At 42.9% G+C, this 27,362-nt stretch overlaps 1 protein-coding gene across 12 annotated transcripts in view; it reads right to left on the bottom strand.

Annotated features, from left to right (window-relative positions):
* Positions 1–23,395: 23,395 nt before the first annotated feature.
* Positions 23,396–27,362, bottom strand: part of TNS3 (tensin 3) — a 202,319-nt gene continuing 198,352 nt past the window's right edge. For all 12 annotated transcript variants that reach the window (XM_038127953.1, XM_038127947.1, XM_038127943.1 and 9 more), the window contains one exon: positions 23,396–26,631. In XM_038127953.1, coding sequence (XP_037983881.1) covers positions 26,487–26,631 — 145 coding nt within the window. In that variant the 3' untranslated portion in view covers positions 23,396–26,486. The remainder of the gene's footprint in view (positions 26,632–27,362) is intronic.

Raw genomic sequence — 27,362 nt, 5'->3', positions numbered from 1 at the left:
CCCCACTCAGCAGTTGCCCAGCATGCAGCATGCCTGCATTGGTCAAGTGTTTGCATGATTCTTGCTTTTGAGGGACACCTGTCCAGCTCCTCCCTCACCTTTGGTGCCTGCTCTAGTCCTTGCAGGGTCTTTGCCTCAATAACAAACATGACTGCTAGGATTCAAAAGTAAATGCTAACAAATGTCCATGGCCAGAGCCAACAGTCCCCATATGATCTCAGAAACACACATTGTCACACATAGATCTCTGAGTGACTCAGATATTGTATTCATCCAAACTATCCAAAACGTATAATGTTTCCAAGATTGTTTTTTGTGTTTTTAAACATTAAGATACACAGCTATGCATGACACATTTCAACATAATACATGTCCAGACTTTGATATAATCTCATATCTTAATAAAGACCTCACTTTTCAGTGCCTGTAACAATTAGATTTGGAAAGAATATGTATCAGCAGACATTGTTTTTCCTAAATATTTTTTTGAAATTCACAATTTCATGGCATGTGCAGCATTTAAAATTATTATCAAGACTCAAATACTGAGGCTTTTCACTGAAAATTGGAAAGCTATGACCTTTCTTTTGAATAAGAAAGAAAAGTAAGCCACTAACTTGATTCCAGGTCTTGAAGCCTTAAAAAACCACAACAAAGAAATGATGGCCAGCTCTTCAGAGAAGTCCAAGAGGCTCAGCAATACTCATGGCTTCACTGTGAAGAAACTCAAGTTTTCAGTGGTGCAACAGCATCTGTATAATTCACCTGTGGCAAACAGGATTTAGCCCATTTTAGTAGTACATTGGTGGCAAAGTACTTTACAAGATAGACTGGATGTTTTACTAGCATTTAAGGTTTGGGAGGATTGGCATGAAGGGAAAGCAGGACAAAGGGAAGGACACTGAGGGGAAAGGACACTGAAGGGAAAGCAGGACAAAGGCCATTGACCTACAGGGAAGATGGGGTCAGCCCCCAGGGATACGACAACCAAGGAGGAAACAGGGAAAGGAAAAACCACTAGAATCTGGAACATATGGGAAAAGGAACTGAAATGTTTCATGGTGTTGTGCAAGACTCCATGAGGAAGTCTTTTCTATCTGACTAAGTGGGGGAAACTTGATAGTAAATTCTTCCAAGGCAATGCCCTGGGGACTTCCCTGAGGGGGAAGGATTCAGAGGATTCCACAGTGAAATTTGATCGTGGTACAGTTTCTTATTTGCCTCTTTCATGCACATATGGGAATAGAATACACTATCTCAGTTGGTTGATCATCTAGTCCAACTGCCTGACCACTTTCAGGGCTGACCAAAGGTTAAAACATGTTATCAAGGGCAGTGTCCAAATGACTCTTAAATTATGAAAGGCAAGATCAAGCATGACTGGCTCTCCAGGAAGACTGTTCCACAGGGTTTGGTCTTGGTAAAAAAATGTTTCCTTATGTTAAGTCAAAACCTTACTGACTTGACACAGCTTTCAGCCATTCCCAGTCTTGGCACTGTGTACCAGGGAGAAGAGATCAGCACCTGCTCTGTCACAGTCGAGATGGACACACGACACAACACTCGAGGTTCATGTGACAGTAGCCAACTTTTATTTAGTGCAGTTTCCTTTATATAGTTTTAGAAAGCCCGCAGGGTTTGTCCTGATTGGCTGAATTTCATTACCACCTGACTTACTGGCCAATAGCTGTCTGCGTCCCTGGCGGCCTAAATTGGTTCCCTAACAGCCTAGACTGATCAAGTTATATAATTAGGGTTATCTGTAACTGTGAGGCCTCCAGGCCAGCTGTTAGCCACCACAGTTCCCTCTTTTTGTTTTAAAATACAAAGGCAGTGTCGGTCATCCTCTGCAGGGCCCTTGCAGACAGGATGACAAACATGACACAATGTACAGAATAATGATGATGACACAGATAATACTCCTAGTTCAAATGAGGCTCTTTACCCTACTAAACAAGTCTAGCCTTACCAGCCATTGGTTTACCCCACATACCTTCAAGAGATTTTACAAGCATGTCCAGGAGCCATCAAGAACGGCTTTGCACGGTGGTATGCCACAGGCTATTTACATCTATGGACTAATTACACAAATTCAAGAAAGTTACAAACAAGTCAACTCAAACACTGTCAGAGATAACATTTTAAAAACTGTCAGGGATAACGCATCGCTGTCTTGTTTCCACTATAAAATACATATTCATCTACTCAGTACTGTCTTTAAAATGTCTGATTCTTGAAGTTAAAGGAAGTTATAGGCAAATCTTCAAATCAAGGGTATATATCCTTCTGCTTAGTCTTGTCCCTAAATTGTTTGATCTTCAAGTTTAGGTGAAGCAATGGGCAAACGGTCCCACAATTGCTGGCTGAAGCAATGGGCAAACTGTCCCACAGTTGCTGCATGTAGGAATGTGCCCCTTAGGGACAGAGTGACAGAACTATCCTCTGTCCCCCAAAAAGGAAAGAACCCAGAATTTTCTCTCATTTTCTTAGGTGAAAAGCAATCCCACAGGACCTTGGGGACTTCACCTCAAGCTTAAGGATAGCTAATTGAACAGGAGCCAAAAAGTCCCGTCTGGCCCATTTAGTAGAAAAAGAAAAGAACAAAGAAGCTAATCGCTTTTGTGAGGTGTTTTACCAGGAGCACAGACCTGTGCACCTGGCTCGGTTTCTCTGTTCATTATTTTGCCTTTTATTAAACCTCTTTTGTTTCCAACACTGCAGCAGAAGCCATCCTGATTATATTATGACTCCAAGTGAAGCTGAGCTATCTTGGGTGTATTATGTTGGTGTTGAGAGCTTATTAGACCTGGCTCAAAACACCTAAACATAATAACTGCCAACATTCTGCATCTGACAACTGTCAAATTTGTTAGGTCATGATTGAGAATTTTAAGAATCCAAGGCTTTCATAGGGGTATATACCATCCCCACACCTCCTTCTTTGTTTTTTAAACACGCATTTTAAAGTGCCATGGGCACACTCGACAGTGTCTTCCTTTTAGCTACTACTGTAATTAGATTTTCTTATATTCTTTCCAGCAGTTCATACAAGGAAGCACTAGATGTTCCTTTTAAACATGCATTGTGAATATTGTTCGTCTGTCTCTAGTACTCACTTGTGGTACGTAAATTGAGTTGGACTGAATTAAGTTTGGGTAAAAGACCAGATCTGTAGTGGTAAGGCATAATATTTCACTGTTTAATTCTTGGACAACCTGTTTTTCCCAATGTTATGGTTTAATGACAGTCTGATTTTCATTGGGGGGGGGGGGGGTGGTTCCCTGTGAGGACCTGCTGAGCCAATCAACTGGCTAGTTTTGAAGAGCCAATCAGCTGGCTAGGTTTGAGGATTGACACCCAGTTAAACCACTTAAAGAGGCTGAACACACCCCTGTGCAAAAGCACATTTTAAAATGAACAAAACCCCGGAAAATTCTCTTGACTTCTGGTCTTTGAAGAGGTAAACTGGCCAACTGGGCCCCGTGTGTGGCTGGGGAAGCACGTGGCAGCACCTCCCCATCGGGGCAGCCCCCACGCGGCCCAACCAAGATTTTCTGCCCCCGGAGGGGTGGTAAGCAGGTTGCCAAGCCCCTCACCAGGGAGCCCACCAGGCCCTGTCCCAGCAGGTGGCTGGGGCCCCTTCCTGGTGGGGTCCGGGCACCAGGTCTAGGAACGGCCCCGTGGTTGGCACTGGGGGCAGCCCCGAGGCCAGTAGAGGCCAGGGCTGGGAGCAGCCCTGCAGCTACCACTATCTTGGGGCCAAGAGCAGCCATGCAGCTGCCGCCATCCCGGACCAGGAGCAGTGACATGGCCAGGGCCACACGGCCGGGATGGAGGCAGCACCACGTGGCCACAGTTATCTTGGCGTGACTCTCAATGGACTTTGTTTGATTAGCGATTTTTTAACCAGCTATGCTGCAGACTGAAGGACAAAAGCAGCGGCAACAGCACTCTTTCCCAGTGCCCCACATAAGGAAAAGCATGGGGTAGCACCAGCAGCCAGCACAGCTTGCTCAGTGCCAGCAGAGACCACATGTTTGGCAGCAAAAAACACAGCAATTCCTCAGTTGCAGAGCCTAGATGAGATCAACCTTTCAGTGATACAGAACTCTATAAAAGCTGTTTCAATTGATATCAGTTTGAGAACAAATTGATATTGAGAACAAAGAAACCGACAAACACCAGTTCTCTCCCAAATCAAGAAAAGGAAAGGGTGAAGACATGTAGAGACAACAACACGGGACTCTAAGGTCAGTGAAGAAAAAGTCAAATTCTAGACAGGAGGAGACTGAGGACATGCCTTAGTCTTAGGCTGAAATTCTTTTTGTAAGGCTATAGTGAAGATATATTTGATGTATCAGTCTTAGTTTTTTCTTCAAACTCATAGAAATGCATTAAGAAGACGCGTTCTAATACAACTGTAAGCTGAAGTACCAGTATTAAAGCAAGCAGATGCTGCTGTAATCCATGAGAAACTTGAACAAAAAGAGGTAAGAGAAATTAAGAACTTTTCCCCAGGAATAGTAATAGAAAACATCTGTTCCCAGAGATGGATGAAAAAACTTTTTGTTTTATGCTAGGACAGCTCATCCATAAAATAGCACCCTACTAAGTTGATGCGGCCCATGAAAGCAGCTCTGGGGAAGCTGCAAAGCACGAGAAGGACTTTCACACTGCGAACAGATTTTGCTTTCCCAGGAACTACAACACTGAAGCCACAAGAGAACTGTTCCTTGTAGAAAAGTCTCCATAACATGGGAAGAGAGACTGCTCTCCATAAGTGGACTAAAGAATGATTATTTTAGAGGTGGTAAACTGACTGAAAGTCCCAAGTTTTGTCTCTTTACATTGTCAGTGGGAAAGAAAAGAGGGTGTGGGGGGAAGTGTTGTGAAGGTTTATTCTGATTTTCTTATCATTGTTCTTTTAATTCTGTTAATAAAGTTTAAGCCTGCTTTGTCGTCCTCCTAACCCTTATCTCACAGCAGATAATAAGTAAATAATTCTAGTAGGTGCCTGACGACTTAGCCAGTGCTGGATCCACTACATAATTAGTGCATCAGCCAGGGAACCTCAAGCTGGCAAACCCAAACCGCAACACCAAAAAAATTTGTAGTTCTCAGAAAAAGAAGGGAATTATATATTAAAAACATTAGGGCAGATACTAAAATGAATTTAAACTCAGTAATAATTTTGTTCCTTTCTCAATTACCTTTTGCAGATGCATTTAATAGATGCTCTTTGACTGCACATCTGATACATGCAGACCATTAGTGTGTGTTCAAATTTAACCAGCATTATTATAATAATGGTCTTCAGTGAACCTCCTCTAACTGAGTTTGAGAAGCTGCCCACTGTAAACTTTGCCAATCAGTTTATCTGATATTTGCATCTTACTGGTTTGAACTTGCTGAGGCTGAGAGACTCACTGCTGACTGCATGGATTATGGATGGACAGTCAGTCTACCAAAGAGAAAAAATAGTTAATGCTGTCCATTGCAATCAAGGAGAAAATAGTTCACATATCAGAATTCCACTGATGTTTTGGTTCTTTGACAATTACTAAGGCAATTACTTTAAAAATTAAATTCAGCTTTAGTGTTACAAGTAAGGAGATTATCCTCACAGCTAAGTGTCAAGGCAGCTGTTTCATGCATGTTCAGCTGCATAGTCTGGTCCAGGTAAATTAGGGATAGCAGCCTACAATTTTGTAAATAGTTTGGGCTGCTGAAATATATGTGACTTTTGGGTAAAATTTTGTTAGTCAGCTGTTACTTGGAAGGATGAATCTGAGTGGCAAGGGCTGGAAGGCCATGAGTCAGGCTTGGCCCAGTTGGTTGAACTGAAGGCTGTTGCCATGGCATTCCAGCAATTTTCTCAGGTACCTCTGAATCTGGTCACTGATTCTGCTTATGTAGCAGACATAACCAAATGTTTAGATTGTTCATTTCTGAAAGAAGTCAATAATGCAGCTTTGTTTAATTTGTTGAAAACTTTGTGGTGTGCAATCCAGGCCTGAGTTAATCCATATTACATCCTGCACATTCGGAGTCACACCTGGTCGCACGGTGACCTGACAGGGTGACAATGTCCACAGGTGGCTCTGAGGCGTTCTTGCAGCGTGTCGGTGCCGGCTCGCAGCTGACAAGGCACTCTGCCGCTGCGGGACAAGCTGTCGGCTTTCATCCTTGTCACTGTCCGCAGCAGCAGCACGTGGGACAGCCTGGAGGAAGTGGAAGAGGGCAGGCCGGCTTGAGGCGCTGAGGCGGGTGGGGTAGCCATTGCGGGCGGTGGCAGCGATACAGCGGAAACAGAAGGCATGGCGCCCACAGTTCTGCTCGCGGCAGAGGGGGGATATAGTGCAGACGCATGTGCCAACCCCGCTGGTGAGAACGGGGGGGGCTGAGGGGACAACGGCTCCAGCTGAGCCGCCTGCCTGCAGTGGAGCCCCCCCCACTGCTGCTTGCGGTGCGGAGGAGGGAGGAGCAGGCGGGGGGATTGGTGCCGGCTGCAGTGAAGCCACTCCCTCCGCAGCTTGTGGCGTGGAGAGAGGAGGCGCCGGCGGGAGGAAAGAAGCTGTCAGCTGCAAAGGCTCCGCTGCTGCTGTTTGAGACACAGAGGGAGGAGGCGGCGGGGCGGGAAACGAAGCTGGGGGCCGCAGAGGCTCCGCTGCTGCTGCTTGCAGGGCCAGGAGAGGCGTTGTGAGAGGAGAGTGGTGGGGACGGAGGAGCCCAGAAGTTTCTGGCTGGGGCTTGGGTAGCGAAGCCCTCACAAGTTGCATGACCGGTGACAGATACGTTGGCATTATATAATCATGGGGAGAAGGATATATCAGGGGGACATAATCTCGCGGTGAGGGATATATTTTACAAACAGATTCTATGTCCCTCGGGTACGGGCGGAGAGGAGGGAAAGCCGCCAGCAGGGCCCTCAGTCTACTCACGTTCTGGCACGTCAGTGTCCAGAGACAGATCGTCCTGAGTCCGCCACATCCGTTTCACCCTCCCCAGGTGTCCTGTTTTGTAATGCTTTAAAAAGAGTGCCCCGCAGAACAGCTAATTCAAATGTGTCTGTGAGAGACAACTGCTCACTTGGAAAATTTAAAAATGTTTATTAAACCTTGACAAAAATACAACAAAAGGACGATATAAGGAAAAATTCGTAGTGCTGAGAACTGCCCTTCTGGATACCACGTTGGCGGTTCGTCTTCAAGATGGATATTCAGTCTTTTTTACACCTGGGGTTGCATCATCCAGCCCTAGCCCCTCCCAAAGTCTGTCAGTCAGCTCTTCTTTGCTATTTATTGGTGGAGACTGCTTTTTGTAACTTGATTTGAGATCGGGTGTTGCCATGCCGCACCCCCTAGGCACCAAGGTTTTCCATTCCCAACTGCCCCAGGTAAGGAGTACATGTGCACACCTTCTCTTTTACCTGTCCTAGACAACCCAGGCTGTCTGATGGCAACAACATCGGGGGGGGGGGGGGGGGGGGGGGGGAAGGTGGGGGGGGTGTGGCAAGGGAACTGTGGGGAGAACAGAGGACATCTAAACTACAACAACATAGCAATACATCACTAAAGCTTTTTTAAATATTCATACAATAGTTATCCCTTAATTGTGAGAGCCAGTTATCTCATTATCCATCTATAACAATGTCCTTATCTCCACTGGAGATTTCTTGCCACAGCCGGTCTCCTAGCGACTGCCAAGTGTCTAAACTAAAAGGAGTCCCAGTGTCCACCAAAAATCCATGAGCCTTTGCCCAGCCAAGCAGGACATGCATGAAGTGATCCAATACAGCAACTTCCACACATGGCAATGCATCCTTCCACACAGAAAGCACGATTTGTTCCTCTGTAGAAGTTTGATTTTCCATCTTGAAGGGAATTGTAGGAATGTGCCCCCTATGGACAGAGTGACAGAACCTTCCTCTGTCCCCCAAAAAGGAAAGAGCCCAGAAGTTCCTCCCAGTGATCAGGTAGGAAAGTCACTGATAGGATCTTGGGGACTTCACCTCAAGTTTGGGGACAGGTAATTGGCCATAAGCCAAAAGGTCCCGCCTGGGCCATTTAGTAGAAAAGCACAGAACAAAGAAACCAAATCGCTTTTGTGAGGTGTCTTTTGCCAGGAGCACAAGTCAGTGGCACCTGGATCGGTTTGAGTTTGTTATTTTGCCTTTATTAAACCTTTTTTGTTCCTGATGCTGCCACATCAGCCTCCTGCTCCTTTTATGCCTCCCGATGAAAGCTGAGCTATTCTGGAGTGTAGTGTTGGGGTGTTGAGAGCTTATCAGATCGGCTCAAAACCCCCCGGGCAAAACGCTACAGGGAATCTCTTCCCAGCAGTCTGTGTAAGCAGTGGTTTGATCCGGAACACAAACTCTCGCTTGTTGGGGACCCATCCTAGTAGTCTGAGCTGTCTCTACTACTCATGGCAGCCCTCTCTTAGGAGGACACGGGAAAAAGGCACCATACCTCTCATCTCGGAGGATGGAGGCAACTGCAAGTCTCCAGTCTTGGCTGCAGAGAACGTCGGAGATTACCAGACTCCTTGTTCTTCAGTGTCGGCTGCAGAGAACGACGGGGGCCACCAGACCCCTGGTTCTTCAGTCTTGGCTGCAGTCACATCTGGGATCCATCAGATGTCAGTGTTGTATTGAGGATGGATGAATAAAATTACATACATACAGACTCCAAGGTCTCAGAAGGCAAAATGCAAAGTTTATTAGAAACCACACATTCTTTTTATAGACAGTTACAGAATCACAGAATCACACAGAATTTCTAGGTTGGAAGAGACCTTTAAGATCATCAAGTCCAACCCATGTTCTAACATCTCAACTAGATCATGGCACCAAGTGTCACATCCAGTCTGTTTTTTAAACACATCCAGGGATGGTGACTCCACCACCTCCCTGGGCAGATGATTCCAGTATTTGACCACTCTTTCTGTGAAAAACTTCCTCCTTAATTCTAGCCTGTATCTCCCTTGGCGCAGCTTGAGACTGTGTCCTCTTGTTCTGTCTGTTGTTGCCTGGAGAAAGAGACCGACCCCCAGCTCACCACAGCCACCCTTCAGGAAGTTGAAGAGAGTGATAAGGTCACCTCTGAGTCTCCTTTTCTCCAGGCTAAATAACCCCAGCTCCCACAATCGTTCTTCATATGGCTTGTGTTCCAAGCCCCTCACCAGCCTCGTTGCTCTCCTTTGGACACGCTCAAGCATCTCAATGTCCCTCCTAAACTGAGGGGCCCAGAACTGGACACAATACTCAAGGTGTGGCCTCACTAGTGCCGAGTACAGGGGAAGAATGACCTCCCTGCTCCTGCTGGCCACACTATTCATGATACTGGCCAGGATGCCATTGGCCTTCTTGGCCACCTGGGCACACTGCTGGCTCATGTTCAGCCGACTGTCAACCAGAACCCCCAGGTCCCTTTCCACCTGAGCACTGTCTAGCCACACCGTCCCCAGCCTATAACATTGCTGGGGGTTATTGTGGCCAAAGTGCAGGACTTGGCACTTGGAATTATTGAACTTCATCCCATTAGATTCTGCCCATCCATCCAACCATTCCAAGTCCCTCTGCAAAGCCCTCCGTCCCTCTAACAGATCGACACACGCTCCCAGCTTAGTGTCATCTGCAAATTTACTAATGAAAGACTCTAAACCCTCATCCATGTCATCAATGAAAATATTAAACAGAACTGGCCCCAGCAGAGACCCCTGAGGGACACCACTGGAAACTGGCTGCCAGCTGGATGTACCACCATTCACCACCATTCTCTGGGCTTGGCCATGTAGCCAGTTCCTAACCCAGCACAGAGTGCTCCTGTCCAAGCCACAGGCTGCTAGCTTATCTAGGAATATGCTGTGGGAGACAGTGTCGAAGGCCTTGCTGAAATTCAAATAAACAACATCTACAGCCTTCCCTGCATCCACTAGGCGGGTTATCTGGTCATAAAAGGTGACCAGGTTGGTTAAACATGACCTACCCCTCCTAAACCCATGCTAGCTGGGTCTGATACCCTGGCCATCCTGTAAATTCTGTGTGATGGCACTTAATATAAACTGTTCCATTATTTTGCCAGGTACTGAGGTCAGGCTAACTGGTCTATAATTACCAGGATCCTCCTTTGCACCCTTTTTGTGAATGGGTGTCACATTGGCCAGCTTCCAGTCATCTGGAACCTCACCAGTGAGCCAGGACTGCTGGTAAATGATGGAGAGTGGCTTTGCAAGCTCATCTGCCAGCTCTCTCATTACCCTGGGGTGGATCCTGTCTGGTCCCATAGATTTATGAACATCCAAGCATTTCAATAGTTCTTTGACTGCCTCCTCTTGGGTAATGGGGGGACCATTCTGCTCCCTGACACCATCAACCAGCCCAGGTGGGCAGGTGTCTTGTTATGATAAAGGTGGACCTGATTGGTCCTTAATCAACACCCCTCACACCATTGGCTAGTTAGGAACAACACCCTTCTTGCACTTCTTACAACTAAACCACTCGTTCGAAACACCAGCTGCAGGAATGTTTTAATTCTTTCTCTGAGTTTCCTCAAAACTTCCCATAGGAATGTCTGGGAAAGTTTATCTCTTTCTCTGACCAGACTCTCAGTATGCACAGTCACCTCACTGATCAAAAATTCAGTGGATTGTGGTATCTTTGGATAATCCTTTAAGAAGCCTTAAACTTAGACCTGTCAGTCAATAGTTGGCTGGAGTTCAATAGTTTTTTAAATAATCCTCTAAAAGGTTTCAGTGTTCGTGCACGCCCTGACCCGGTGAGCACTAGTCAATCATAATACATACTTGTATATCATGCCACTTAGATGTATTCAGGTTATCAGTACCCACTTTTGTTCTCAGCCTTAATAATTCAATCAACATAATTCGACCTATTAAATTCAGAAGGGTGTTCAGGACAACACACACCTATCCCATTATGAACAGTAAAACAATACATTCAACAAAATAATAAGCCCTACTGAGCAAAAATACCTACAACTGCCTAAATGTTTACCATCACCCAGGGTCTGCCATTAACTGGGGAGCCCCTTTTCCTAGTAAGGACTTGGAAAGCCCCTCCCGGGCAAGGCCTTCAAGCCTACCTTGAGAAAAGGGGTCCAGCTTTTATAAGACCAAATTTACAATTAAAAGTGACTTGATTTCATTTTTAGGACAGAAACACCTGGGTTTGATAGCATACTTCCTCTGCCAGCCAGGGCCATGGCTTGGCCAGAGCCAAGACCTTGGCTGGGAGGTTTTCCATATCATATCTTAAAAACAAACCTCTATTAATATTTACTGGAAAAGTTCTTAACAAAAATAACATACAAATAATCAAAGGAATGCACACAACTAATGTCAAATAATATGTTATGGCTGGATCCCTATGTGTGCCAGGCATTGAATTTAAAGCTTAGTAAAAATACACACTTAAGAGACAAGGGGATGTTCAGATTTTGATTTTGTCATGTATTACTAAATTTTGCAAATGCATCATCAGTACACTTAACAACATCCCTCTCTGGAATCTGTAGCTGACATGATCTTACACCAATTCTTAAAATGCACCCTTAAAAACCTTTAGTGCAATACTAAAGGTTTTGCGGGCTGTAAAGTTCAATCCCGGCTAGCTTTGCGGGCTGTAAAGTTCAATCCCGGCTAGCTTAGGACTCTGGCCTGCATGGATATTACATAGACAAAGCAAAAGACGAGAAGCGCTCTTTCTCCACGTGGTTCTAATGTCCTGTTTTATTGGCTAGAAAGGGACATCTGTGTGGTAGACCACCCAGGTGGAAAAAGAGGAAGTGGTCCAATCCCAGAGAAGATTTATACCCGAGGGAAAGGGGGCAGGGACGGAGGGCCGCAGCCAATGGGAGACCCCTGAGGAGGGCGAGGGGAGGGGTTACAAGGGCACAGACCACCAGGGGGGTGAATGGGGAACATACCATATGAGGGAAAAAGGGTACAATCCATGTGACATAACATTTCAAATCACCCAGTGCCATACAACAGCTAGATAACTATTTAGTGCGCTACAACACTTTAGCTTATTTATAAGTGGGTAAATATTAAAACTAGTTAGCAGAATTAAACTAGTTAGCAGAATTAAAATCTTCAGAAGTCATTCCTGTGCATAGTTAAATGCTGCAAGATGATTTCACATTTAATAAAGCAGACTTTCATTAGAGTTGTGTAAGTCATAATCAAATCTAAGTAGTTTTTGTTAATTGAAAGTTTACAGCAATATCAAAAAAGACTGGGCAAACATCAATAATATTTAACAACTCACAGATTCGGTCCTTAAATTCCATAATGCCAGACATTTCAAAATTTATCAAGCGGTTGGTTGTTATTGCGTCTTTCTACCGCTGGAAACTTCCTGCCTAAGAATTTCTATGGTAACCACTTGCCTTGCCATGTCTGATTATCAGTTCTTTGAAAGACCTCACCAAAGGAGCCTTCCTCAATGCATTTCAACTTGGTAAATAATTCTGGGTCTGTTCTGTGCATTGGGTACCCACACCACCACAGGCAAGCGGGCCACCGCAGACTGCAGCAGCCGGGAAGGCGCTGCCCGCCGCTCCCCACAGCCACCTTGCCCATGCCCCGTTCCCCAGTCCCAGGGCGGGGGTGGCTGCTTGGGGCCCCCCCAGGATGGTGACTCTCGGCGAGGCCGTGGTTGGTTCAGAACGCTGTGTTGGGCTCTGGCTGTAGATGGTGGTTGCTAGACAATGTGACTTGTCGCCCGCTCCAGGGTGGCTCTCGGCGGCACGTGGTTCCAGTCAGCTGGTCCCCAGGGCTGATCACAGCCAGTAGGGTCCTACCATCCCATCAAGCGCTGACAGTGGTGCTGTCTACCACAATGTCCCCCAGGCTTCTCGAGCCTGACAAGGCTTGTAGAGCCTGTTTGTATACGTATTTTATCCCCGGTTTGCATAAAAAGAGAGTATCACGGCATTTTCTTCAGTGGAAACTTGTGTCCCCATGTCCCCAGTGGCTTTTTCTATTTACACAGTCTGGACCTTTGCAGCAAACCCCACTGCGGGCAGCTCTCCCTCTCTGCCCTGCTCTGCTGGGGTTTCATCTCTGCCGCTATCCCCATGGCCTGGCTATTACTGATCACATCAGGCATCACCCCTTGTCACAGTCAAGACAGACACACGACACGGTATTTGCGGTACATGCCACAACAGCCAACTTATTATTGAGTTCCTTTTATATAGTTTTAGAAAGCCCACATGGTTGGTCCCAATTGGCTGAATTTCATTACCACCTGGCTTACTGGCCAATAGCTGTCTGTGTCCCTGATGACCTAAATCGGTTCCCTAAGGGCCTACACTGGTTGAGTTATATAATTAGGGTTACCTGTAACTGTGAGGCCTCCAGGCCACCTGTTGACCATCACATGTCTCCATTACCCTTCCTAAGGAAGCTTCAGAGAGCACTGTAGTCACCCCTGAACTTCCTTCACTCCAAACTACATAAAGCCTAGTGTCCTTAGCTGCTCCTCAGAGAAAGTATCTGCCAGTCTCTTCCCCAGCTTTGTTGCCCTCCTCCAGATGCATTCAACAACCTTCACATCCTTTTTACATGGTGGGTCTCACATGATACCCAATTGTGAGGCCGTGCCAACAGTGAAAACAGCAGGATAATCACCCATTTGGACTGACTGTGTTTGATGCATGCCAGGACATGGTTTGCTCTCTGGGCTGCCCAGGTTCACACTGCTGCATGATATTGATGCTGCCAATCAGCAATCCTAGCCCCGTTCCTGCAAGGCAGCTCTCCAGCCACTCCTCACCCAATTTAGACTTGTGTCAAGTGCTACTCCATCCTAGGTGCATTTAGACTTGTTAAATTTAATCCCTTTAATCACTGTCCAATGCTCCAAGCTACCCAGATCCCTCTGCAAGCCATCTTGTCCCTCAGGAGCACCAGCAGCACCTCCCAATTTGGAATCATCAGCAAACTTGCTAATAGTGCATTCAAGCCTGCATCCAGATCACCAAGAAATATATTGAACAGAACCAGCCCTAGAATGGAGCCCTGAGGAGCACTCCTGGTGACCAGTCACCAGCCAGATGTGGCCCTGTTCACCGCAACCCCTGAGCTCTGCCTTCCAGCATGATCTTCACCCAGCGCACCATGAACTCACTCATCCCACAGCTGTACAACTTGTCTGAACAGCCTTACCATGTGAAATACTGAACCAATTCCTTGTTTAGCTTTGCTTGCTCATGCAGCTATTGCTTTACCTGTGGGCACATTTCTCTTCACAGAGACAAGCAAGGCACAACTTCCCAAGGATTTTCTGGGATTCACATTCTCTGAACCTCAAAGAAAGAAAAAACAATTCTTATCTCATTTACTGCTCCTGTGTTTTGGAGCAAGTGGAATGCATTGTGGAAGATTGTTTACCTGAAGGGAATTGGTAATTGGATTCTGGTGTGAATGTTTTCAGTCATTGACCAATTTAATCCATGTGTGTGTGTTTGGGACTGTTGGCTGACAATCATGAGATTCTGTGTAGTTGAGTTGAGTACTTGTGCAGTTGTAGTGTAATATAGTATAGAATAATATAGTATAATAAAGTAATTAATTAGCCTTCTGATATCCATGGAGTCCTCCTCGTCTTTCCTCCATCGTCGGGGTTTGCCTTGCTTACTGATATTTACCTACTAACCTGTCTTTATCAACTCAACCCATGAGTTTTCCCACTTTCACTCTTCCATATCTCTCCCCTATCCCACTGCAAGAGAGTGAGAGAGTGGCTATGTGGGATTGTCACTGCTTGCATTGCCAACAACCATCAGCAGGTCCAAGATCAGCTGGGGGAGAACAACCTCCACTCAGACTAGCTCTGCCTTCTCCTTGGGTGTCCCTTCTCCTGTACCTGCTGCTGCCCATAGTGCTGCTCCAGTGTCCATCGCAAACAGGTGCAAACCAAGAAACAGAAAACCAGAGTAACTGCTCCCAAAGAAACCTACATAGGGCTGTGCTACTGTGAGCTGCATCACTACAGCTTTGTGTCTGCATCAGTCCATCGGCTGGCAAGAGGTCAGATCAGGAGGAGACAAAAGGCAAAAAGGCAAAAAAATCAGGATTTCTATTGAGTTTTTTTCACTGCACTTTGCCTTGCATTCTCATAAAGGTCTCAGAGGTGGCTAATTACATGAGAAGCTAAGCTATAAGTTTTAAAAATAAGCATGTTTCTAATCCTGAGGAACTTCTGGAGGTCCAGCACCCAAGAACCCCCAAAACCACAACACAGCCTTTGGGACACCTTTCCTGATTTCTTGAGTATTCTTTGCAATTTTTTTATTTCTCAAGGTCAGCATTTTTGGTTAACAGGGAAAGGATTTGACATTTTCCTTAATGACCTGGTTTTGTCTAGATCTTCCACTTTTCAATTTTTGCCTGTATTACTGCCCTTATGTAAACCTAAATGTAAGGCAAATTAAAGTCTCAACCACCTGTATTTTAACTAGAGTAGAAATAAGTATTAAGAAAAAAAAGTTAATTAAATTCCCACTAATTCTCCCTGTTCACAATATCCCACTTTCAAAAAACCCTAGATCTAGTTTTGCAGCCCCCTTTTTTTCCAAGGCTCAAGTTTTATTGTCTTTTTTCACAGCATACCATACTGCTACCTTCCTCTTTAGGCATGTTGCTCTTCCTTTCTCAGTCAGCCAAAAGGACCTTGAGGATAGTGGGCAAGATTCTACCTGGCTATAAGAGGACATAGGTTTAAGGACACAAAAGCCAGCTCTGGAATACAAACACATAAAAACAGATACATGTCCAGAGATACTAAGACAACCTCAGCTACTGCGATTAAATATAGGAGGAATAGGTCAAAGTCATGATTTTTTTTATACACACCCCTACAACTTTATCCACCTCAGAAATCACAATTCACAAATTTACTGTAGTATTAATGTTCACAGGTATTTGCCAACAACTACTTGTCTAGTTTAAAGACAAAAACTTGAGACTGGATTTTTCCATGCAAGCATCTATCATTTTATACATGATTAATCACCTCCCCTAAACAAAAATAATCAAGTCTTGTCAAATATTTTACATTGTTTTTCTTTTAGTGGTTCTATGATTTCAAACTCCTGGGGGATTTTTTTTTATCTTTCCAGTACTTTCTAAAAATCTTATCTATTACATCTCAGCAACATCTTGCCTGAGTCTGAAAGTACATACACCCTTAGATAGCCTTACTGTGAACATAGTACTTTAAAAAAGCCCTTGTCTGTCATGCTTTTACACTAGCCCAACACCAGGCATCAACAAAAGTCAACTCACTCACCCTCCCCTGCCACAGCTGGGCAGAGGAGAGAAAAGAAAAAATTAACAAAAGGTTCATGAGTTAAGGACCGTGAGAAAACACTTCAAGGGCAAAACAGTCTCAACCTAAAGTTGCAAAGTGAATTTATTACTAACCAAATCAGGGAGGATAATGAGAAGGTAAATAAGCCCATAAAACACCTTTTACCCCCAGCCCCTCCCTCCTTCCTACTGACAGCGCAGGGAGGCAGGGCATGGGGATTTTGGTCAGTTTGTCACCCCAGATCTTCTTCCACTGCTCAGGGAGAGAAGTCCCTCTGAGACTGTGGGATCCCTCCCACAGGAGACAGTTCTCCAGCATGAGTCCAATCTCATGACCAGCAGCGCTCCCAAAACTGCTGCGGCGTGGGTCACTCTTCCGTGTGGCACAGTCCTCCAAGACAGGCTGCTCCAGCCTGGAAGCAGGGGTGCCCTCTCTCTACTGGTCTTCCACTGGATCACAGCATCCTTCACAGCCTCCTCCAAGCATCCACCCGTTCCAGCATGAGTACCTCCCCCATGGGCTGCGGGTGGATCTCTGCATCCCCCATGGATCCGCACGGGCTGCCGGGGCACACCTCCTTCATCATGGTCATCAATCACCATGGCCTGCAGAGGCATCTTGGCTCTGGCACCTGGAACATCTCCTCCCCCTCCTTCTCCACTGACCTTGGTGTTGCCATGTTGTTTTCCCTCACATGTTCTCACCTCCTCCTCTTCTCTGTGATGCCTAAAAGATAGGCTGAAAAATAGATCTCTACAGAGCAGGTTAGTGTTTACTGCAGCGGTGGTGGTGAGTGGGATAGCTTTGCCTAACTCACCTCCCTTTGTCAAGTGCTGTGGTGTAGCAGCGTGGTAATTTGGATGGTGTTAGCTGCTACATTCCCGAAAGTGTCTTCTGAGAAAGCCACTCTGCAAGTACAGACAGTCACTCGATCCATACTCACAGGCCACAGATAGGTCAGCGAAGAAAGACAGAAAGGATCTGTGTATAGAGATCCAGCGAGGTTTATTGTAGAGTCATGCCGAAGGATTCCAGGGACAAAGGCAAACACTGCAGGGCCCTGCTTTAAGTATAGGGTCAGGAGCCAATCATTTGGGACCACAGGGGTAGTACAAAGGCAGAGCAAAGGGCAGTGACCTATGCAGAAAGGGCAGATTAACATAATGTCACAGGACATCATGGGAGAAGCCCCTTTTGACTCATCCTGAGGAGTGAGATATTCTCAAAGCCTCTAGTAAATTCTTCCAAGGAAATAGCCTAGAAGTTTCCCTAATAGGCTCCAAGGTCTCCACACTGTGGTGTATTTATACATTAAGTATTGCTTAGCATCACTATGTAACTACAACATCATCATGTACACACCAGAACTAATTTACATTGTATGATCTCATGGTTATTAGGTCTTTTGCACTGTGCTTGCATCTCCCCAGTCTGGGCGTCATCAGGGGTCTTTGATGAAGGCTTCCAAAGTATTCTTTGCATCTGAACTTTTCAACTTTGTCTTCGGAGCATGTACAGTTACGGTGTTCCTTAGTCTGTCTGGTCTTAACCAGCCTAAATTCTTTGTTTTGTGGCTAATTGGCTTTGTATTTGCCAATTTTTCATTAGCACTATATTTATCTATGTCTAAAGTTATCCACCTGGTGAGTTTTTCTTCTTTTTTTGTCTATTCAGCATTGAGCAACTAGTTAACCATATACTAGCCAATACATTGTATAAAAAGTTATTTATATCAGATTATATAGGTATAAAAAACTATGATTCAGGTTACATAGGTATCAGGTTATACAGATGTATAAAAAGTCATGGTTTGGATTATATTGATATCAGGTTATACAGATACATCATGTTATATAGCTGTCTTATAACTCAAGCTACATAAGCACTTTGTAACTTTGATCTAAGTTATATAGGCATCTCTGGCTAGGAAAAACTGTGCTTTCACTTTATTTTGTTCCTAAATATGTTATCACAGATACATTACCAACTTTTCTAACTGGCCCAGCTTTGGCCAGCAGCATGTTCATCTTCAGAGCCATCAGGGACTGGCTCTGCCAGATATGATAGAAGCTTCTAGCAGCTTCTCATACAAGCTACCTCTGTGGCCTCCCTGCTACCAAAAACCAGGCCATGCAAAACCAATACATCGTGTGACAGTGCACACAGGAAAAATGTATACTCAGACTGCATGTCACTCAATGAACTGGACTAAGGTTTAGGATGGGAAGTATTCCACACCTAACAAATGTATCAGAGGTAGGAGCAACCAAAATTCTGAGCTATTCAACATGTTATTCTAACAAAATAAAGCACAAAAGTTTTAAGTTACAGTGAAAGGTGACTAAATGTTACCACCGAAGAGATTCAAACCATGTTTATTCCTTTTCTGCTGAGAAACAGATATGGATGGGTCCCATGTAAGAAGTAACACAGAAAAAAAAATATCAAATCTGGATGTTCTTCAATAAGCATGAAACCAAATATATATTTGACAGGAACAAATTTACATACAGGTTTCAGTGCATGTATATACTATATACTGTAGTGATGCCACTACATGATCAATACCACCTTTAGGGATTCTTCCTAACTGCCTTGTGACAGAACATACTGACACATGTTAAGTCACATTTCCTCATAAAAATCCTTAACAGATTTTTAAGTGCTATTTCAAATACATGGTACCAGGTACTTGTTATGGAAAGAGACTGAAGTGGTTAAAGTTGAGTGCTCCAACAAGGAAAATTATTTCATTTAGCAGTTATGTTTAGGGATTGTTGTCTTTTTGTCAGTTGGAGCAAAACATGTTTTTACATGAAAATATGGCTCCAAGTTTACTGTAGAACTAAGTAATACAAAAGCATTTTAACTATTTTCATATGCAGGCAGAAATCTGTGTGCTGTGACGCTTCCTGCTGAAATCTGAGGGCCTCCTCTCATCATTCGCATACCCTAGGTATAAAAAATTTCCCTGTGCTTTAGTGGGAGTTTCACATTAGATTGCAAACAGAAAGGCTTGAAACTAGTACTTCAATCAACATAGTTCTGTTTATTTTTAAAGCTGGATTATTCTACTAGAGTAAACACAAGCATACAGGTCTCCTGGGCCAATTCCATCCCACATTTTGATTCCCCATCCATAGAGCGTTTCACCCAAGTTAGTTTTTCTGTATTTTCTTTCATACCTGCTATCTGCTTTACAAACAAATCATGACTTGTATATATACAGATGGCAACAGAAAAAAAATCCAAAAGTCAGATTTAATTAGACTGGATACAAATTGTTGTAGATATTTAAAACAAAATTTGAGGACAGAATACAACAGAAAATAATTCATTGTTACATAAAAAGCTAGTTCTGCTTTTTAAACAGCTCTTCAAATAACACTACTAAAGACATTAGAAGATTTTTACAATTATGAAAATGTATTTTAATAATTTTAGAGACTTAGTTTTTTTAAAAGGTTATGCAGAAATTTGAGGTGAATCCACTTGAAAATAGTTTACCTTACTGTAGAGGCACCAGTGGTTAGCTGCAACCCGGAACACCTTCCATAAAACACTGCCGGAATTGTGTACCTAGAGAAGAAATCTTCACAAGGCAAAGCACCACCTATTTGTGGGCCACAGAATCATAGATCATAGAATGGTTTTGAGTTGGAGAAGATCCCTAAAGATTTCTACAAGGGCAGGAAGATCTTCCACTAGATCAGGTTGCTTAAAGCCCAATCCAACCGGCCTTGAATACTTCCAGGGATGGGGCATCCACAGCTTCTCTGGACAGCCTGTTCCAGTGCCTCACCACCCTTTGAGGCCAAGACTCAAAGAATTTCCTCTTCTAAACTTACCCTCTTTCTATTTAAAACCATTACTCCACTACCCATCATCTAATCACTACACTGCCTGATAGAGTCCTTCCTCATCTTTGCTGTAAGCCTTCTATAAGTACTGGAAGGCTGTGGTCTCCCTGGAGCCTTCACTTCATTAGGCTAAACCATCCAAAGTCACTCGGTCTGTCTTCATGGGGGAGGTACTCCAGCCCACTGTACTCCTCCATGGAGTCAGCATGCCTTCATTAATGGGAAGTCATTGGTGATCCACCTTCTGTGATGAAATGACTGGCTTAGCTCAAGGGAAACCAGTAGATACTGTCTTCCTGGACTTCAGTATGGCCTTTGACACTGTCTCAGATAACACCCTCATAGACAAGCTGTTGATATAACTAGATGGGCAGACAGTAAAGTGGATTGAAAATTGCCTGCATAGCTGGGCACTGACACTGCTGATGAGCAGTGCAAGGTCTAGCTGGAGGCCAGTAATTAGTGGTCTACCCCAAGGGTCCATACTGGGTCGGGTCCTTTATACCATGTTAATCGATGATCTGGATGGATGATCAGGCAAAGTGTATCCTCAGAAGTTTGTTGATGACACAAAACTGAGGCTGTGGAAGCTGTTATGGCTCTCTCTGGTAAAGAGAGCTCAGGGGGAGCTCATCAATGTGTATAAATACAGGGAGGGTGCCAGGCTCTTTCAGTGGTGCTCCTTAACAGGACAAGAGGTGATTTGCACAAACTGAAAGTCAGGAGGTTACCTCTGAATAATAAGAAACACTGTAAGGGTGACTAAGAGTTACCGATTGACCAGGGAGACTGGAGATTCTACCCCTGGTAAATTTAAGCTGTTTGGGGAAATGGCTCTAGATGTCCCTCTTTAAGCAACACAGTTGGACCAGATGATCTCTTTGTGTCCCTTCCACCCTCAACCACCCTGTGATTCTGCAAATAATAAAACTTTAAAACTGGTCCAAACATTTGAACGTTGTGAGACACTAAATGTCTTCAAAGAAAGGGAATAGTTCTGATTTGATATCCCTTGTGACATGTGATGCAAATCCCTTCTCAGTTATACAGCAAGATCCTTTGATTCTCTAAAAAGCTCCCCATTGCCCTCTCGGTAGCTTGCCAGATGCGCTCGGTCTCCTGCAAGCTTCCTGTTTCTGACTTTGGCTTTTAAAAACTTCTTCAGCTATTGCCCTTGTAATTTCCTTCGTCCACAGCACCTGATACAGTTTACATTACTGTAACATTTATTCTAGGTATCAACAGCAGAAGCAGATGAGAGATTTACTCAGCCTATCTCATGGGCCAAGTTTTCTTGTTCCAAGAGTTTTCTAATACAAACATTTAAAAAATTAGAAGGCAGCAGCTTCTGCCCCATTTATACAGTGTCTGGCTGTATACTTAACAGTCTCTCCAAAGAAATTACATAACTGACAAAAAACAGCCTTTCAAACATAAAAGTACATAAAAGCCAAGTGCTGACTTGTTTAGCCTTGCCAAAAGAAGACTGAGAGACACAAGGGGGAGCAGATCTCCTGCTATAAATATCTAAAGGAGAGAACAGTTATTCACACTAAGGGAACACTGGTATAAGAACAACGGCATATAAACTAGTTGTGAAAATATCTAGGAGGAATCCTGAAAGCCTATTTTCTTCCACTAGAGCAAAGACACTGCAGAGCAGCCTTAAAATGCACCTAACAGCAGCACACATACACAATGGCATTCAGGTTCAAGGACAAGAGTTTAACAGGACAGACTGGACTCTTGACACAAAAGATCATTTTACTATTGCATCTGTTCCACATTATAATTAATTCTAATAAAAGACCAACACTTTTAATGGATAAATGTCCCTTTACAACCATGCATAAACCTCACAATCATCTGTACTGATGAATGACAGTCAAGCACACGGAATGAAAAATTCCTGCCAGTGTATGCCTCACTGTCCTGGGCTGCAAGATGTGGGTGGGAGTGTGTATTCTATTATCATCTGTTAGAGGTATGGCAGTTACCTTCTTTTAATTGGGCAGTTTTTCTTTGTCTCTTCTACAACCAATCCTCCCTCCGGGGAGAGATCTTCTGTTAATGGGCCATTAAATCTCACTGCATGACTGATAAAATTACATCAACCCACTGTGAGATGCTCCGCCCAGAGCAAGAAGACAAGCATTCCTACCTGGATATAATCTGAGATTTGGAGCACCACAGGCAGCCTTTTCCCACTGGATTCCCAGAGGAAGACCAGGCCCATCTACACCACCACTAGACCTTCGAGGAAAACTACACCCTCCTACAGAATCACTGCTTCAACAGAACAACATCTGTCACTCCAGAAGGACTGCAGCCACCATTTAATTGGACTACCAACACCCTGACCAACAGGGTGTCAGGTCGTATTCTGACTCTGTCAGTGTTGTTTTGTATTAGTGCACTTTTTATTTTCATTTTCTCCCCTAATAAAGAACTGTTATTCCTGCTCCCATATCTTTGTCTGAGAGCTCCTTAATTTCAAAATTATAACAATTTGGAGGGAGGGGGTTTATGTTTTCCATTTCAGGGGAGGCTCCTGCCTTCCTCAGCAGACACCTGTCTTCAAACCAAGACACTCACAGAAAAGGCATAAGCATGACATACCAGAGTTTGTCAGTCCCAGAAATAACCCTGATAAAGCATGTATATAACTCAACCTTCACTGTTTGGCTGATGAACTGATTCTGTACCTGTTTCAGCCAGGGGTAAATTTCTCAGCCCCCTCTAGGTTTTCCAGCATAAGCAGAGTGGAGGCAAAGTTAAATGGTTACAGTATCTTAGAGGATGGTATCATATTCTTCCTTCTTACACTGAAATATGCAATGCAAGCAGTAAATACTTTTATACCATTATAACCACAAATTAACTAGGAAAATCATATGCTTCAACTGACTTGAACCACTAACACAGGCTCATCTGAAGTCCTTCAAAGAAATCTCAAACATTTCTTACAACTAAACCCTAGCTTAAAATTAACTAGGAAAATCATATGCTTCAACTGACTTGAACCACTAACACAGGCTCATCTGAAGTCCTTCAAAGAAATCTCAAACATTTCTTACAACTAAACCCTAGCACCCAAATTATTCTTAATTCATGAAGAAGGTTTTGCTTATTAGCTGATTTCGAATACCAGAAGGTAACTTTCATTCAGAACAGACTGCCCTGTGACACTGAGTGGTGGAATTTCACATTTGTAATTTTATTATAATCTGAAAGAGGCGGTATCTCAAGAGCAGAGAAAATGACTATACAAAGAATTTATAGAACATTCATTTATATACTGAAGACTTTAAGATGCTTCTTTACAGTTTAAAGGAAAAAAAGGAAAATTTTCATTAGTAGGAAAAACCAAGAAAGAAATATTAAATATTTAATGACAGTATTGGATACAATGAAACTGTTAATAAAAAATGTAGCTTTTAGCATTTTTGTAGTTTAACACTGTATGATTATAATAGTGTATTTATGAACCACATTAACAGGAGTCTGGCTAAATATATGTGTCAACTTGCTGCCATTAGTTATGAAATTGCATATATGCATCTACCAAAAATCTTGAAAGAAAGTGCTATATAAAGATTAGTCTTATATTTGCCATGAACATGTAAGTTCCATGAATATTTTTCTACACAGACTACATAATGGTACATACTGAACTATTGTGCTATGTCTATTTTAAAATTCATTAAAAAGCAAATGCACGTGGCAATATACCATCCAAAGGAATGCAAAATAGAAAATCTCCCTTAGAAACAGGGTAACTTCTTTTTTCCCACTTAGCAAGTAGAGCTAACTCCCAGAAAATACCACCAGGAGTGTCAGCATGCAATTCCTCATGCTTTTGAATTCAGCAAACCTTGAGAAAGCACAAGGAATATAAAATAAGGTCCTGAATGGAAATGACAATACACCAGGAAAAAGACCTTTTTTTTTCAGTCTAAAGTCCAGCACTTAGTGTCTAAGAAGACACACTAAAATTTATTATCTACATAAATGAAAAAATATAGTTTAAAAAATCCTCTTCATTTCAGTTCTTACAACACATCAGATCAAAATCTAATTGAGACTTAAATCTACTTGAAATGCCAGCTGAAGAACTTCTGTGGGCTCCAACAGGGTGATGAGATTAGGCAACTGGAATCTTTGTACACCAAAAGAATCTTAAAAGAACACTTGTTCTCACATTTTATAAAAGGAGCAAAGCTCCTAGATGTTAAGAACTTCATTCTTTTTTTTTTTTTTGGATGGTACATAAACACTGTTTAAGTAGTATATCTCTGTGCCAAAAGAACAGAATTATATGTTACTAATCAGAGTTACTTGCCTTTGTTGCTTCAATGGTAGCTATTGAATTCCGTACTTTGGATTGCTTCACTCTTCTACAGATATCCAATGCCTACTGCTACTAATAAACCACTTTCTGGTCCAAATACATTAAACTTCAAAATATTTCTTCTCTCTTCCTCACCACTTTCCTCTTAAAAACATAAAGTTATTTACACAAAATTGGTAGTTACACAAATAATTTGGTAACACTTCAGCTATGGTCACTGAATAAGGTTTAACACGGTCCTAATACTTCAGGAAATACAAAGAGAGCTGTTAAAAAAACCCGTATTTTATACAGGGTAAATGTAGCTCAAATTGGTGGATAAAAGGATTAAAATCTTCAAGTGGATAAAGTGGCTCATCTATCAACATGCAAAATACAGAACGTTATTTTATTCCCCAGGTTATTAACATAATGTTGACAGCTACATATGAGAGAAATAGAAGCAATGAAATTTTTCAGCACTTGCCACACTAAAGTTGCATTATAACCATCAGTTCTCATACAGGGGTCTAGTACTGCTCTTTCTGAATGAATGGGAACTACACAGCAGATCTCAGTGGCTTACTCTCCTTGTGCAGGCTTCCACTGTAACCTACTGCATCAATTTTCTATAAAGCACTTTCTTATGCATTTCAAATATCAATGTGTTAAGAAAGATAACAAGATATGTACAAATGTGATGGATGTAGAAATCATTACATAAATGGTCTCAAGAAATGGGATGACATAACAAAATAAATTCCATTCTCTTTCAGATTCCCGTAACTCAAGGAATAACAAATCAAATATAGTTCCTATAGATAAAAAAAGGTAAAATAACCCTCAAAACTCCAGCAAAATAATGGGGTAGAAGAGTCCGTAAATATAATTACATATTATGTAGGGAAATAAAACAGTATTGCAGAGGCAGAAAATGGGAAGTATCTTGTCACTGTAAGACAAAAGACAAAATATCAGCCTATTTTCTCTAGCAAGGCAGAGGCTACACACACATAAATAGTGCTAAAGGTAAAGCTCAACAGTGGTCTAGTTTAAGAATTATCTCTCTGACATACCAAGATCTGAGATCCACTATAAATAATCTGTCACTAGTAAAAATGCATAAACTATACAATCTTCCTCTTTGCTTTTCCCTCATTTTTATCCTGTAATTACTAAAATGCTTAATCTTCCCTGCTTAGTTCTCTGTATTAAAAAAATTACAAAACCGCCCTAATTATAGAACAGATTTCCACACCTCTTTTTGTTCTGCCACTTCTGCTGTATTGAAAAATTTTCAAACTAAAACAGCTCAGCCTTCTTAACACTAAATACAGAGCAATCTTCCTGAATATTCCACACTGCCATTCCTTTCTTACCATAAAACAACTTGCACAAATATTCTCTTTATATACATCTTCCCCTTTCTCCATTCAGTTCTCATCACTGATCACAAAGACATAGAGCAAACCAAATAGTTTTCCTCAGATTCTCCTAAATGCATGTTTGCAAGGCCTATAACTACCATTGATGCAACCATGGCAAGTGTCTTTGTGGAGGCTTTACAAAACACTTCCTAAATAAAAAAGTAGTGCAATCTACTAAGTATTTCTACTCCAATAAACTATGAGAAACAGCATATGAAGATACATTAGAAACACATCAGGAGAAAAGTTCTTCATTTATGCTTCATTCAGGTAAGGGCTAAATAGTTTAGGGCAGCACCCAGCTTCTTTTGTTTTGTCCTCTGATATAAAAACAAAGAAATAATGCTTTGTGAGGCATCCTGAAATAAAAGCCTGAGCTCTTGCAAACACAATACACAAATCATCCTCTGCTTTCCTTATTGGGAATGACAATATTCAGGTATTGTTGCTGAATAGCTTTTCTCCCTCTCACAATGATTTCCATCAGTGAAGTCAGCGAAGAGTTCTGAATCAAGGATGGAAAGGCATCAGATCTTCTTCTGGGATCCAATCATGACCTTTGATACAAAGTTTACAATAGCACTGGCAGGTTGTTCTGGATCATGCTCTGCAAAGAGGTGGCATACGTTGTCTGTGGCACTGCCTTGCTTCCTGGCAATGAATCCAAACACTCTGCAAGGGCAGCAATCAAAGTATGTCAGAGAACTGACAGATAGGCATTGCCTCACTTCATAAAACAGAAAGATACTGCAGAAACCAAGCATACATAGCAGACTTCTCTGTTCTGATGGACAAGATTCCATGAGGCTGCTGAACACAGTGGTCCAGATGGACGAGCCAGCTCAGGAGAGAATCAGGGAAGCAGACTGTCCCCTTCCTGCTACTCTGTCCATATGGCATCCTGTACTGTTTGCTGTCAGAGACATGCTGTTAACCCTGGAGATATTTAATCTGATTTGATACTGCTGTTCTCTAACCTAGTCTGGGGGGCATGTGGTGTGGTGTAGTTTATCAGGGATTGCCCAAAGAGAGGATTTTGAGGGCCACACATCTTAATGGACAGAGTACTGGAAAAAGGATTTAAGCCACCTATTTCTGTTCCTTTCCAGAAACAAGTGCTGAGCCTCTATGTAAGTTACTTCTTTTGATTAAAAGGTGACAACAACATTTGCCTTCAACAGAAAACACTTTGCAATCCACAGATAATCATGTATTTATGCCACACACTAGTATTACTAGGAGTGTTTTCATCTATTACTAGGAGAGGGATTTTTTTTAAAGCTATGAGTCTAAGTGAGAAAACCTGAGTTAAGTTTTGCTGGACAGGTGGAACACAAAACTGAGAGAGCAAATACCTCCAGTGTCTGAAACCATAGTCAAATCACAGACCCACAATCTAAATA

The sequence above is a fragment of the Motacilla alba genome, chromosome 2 (genome assembly GCF_015832195.1).
Source record: "Motacilla alba alba isolate MOTALB_02 chromosome 2, Motacilla_alba_V1.0_pri, whole genome shotgun sequence".
NCBI classification, from domain to species: Eukaryota; Metazoa; Chordata; class Aves; order Passeriformes; family Motacillidae; genus Motacilla; species Motacilla alba.
This window is presented reverse-complemented; position numbering and strand designations above follow the sequence as displayed.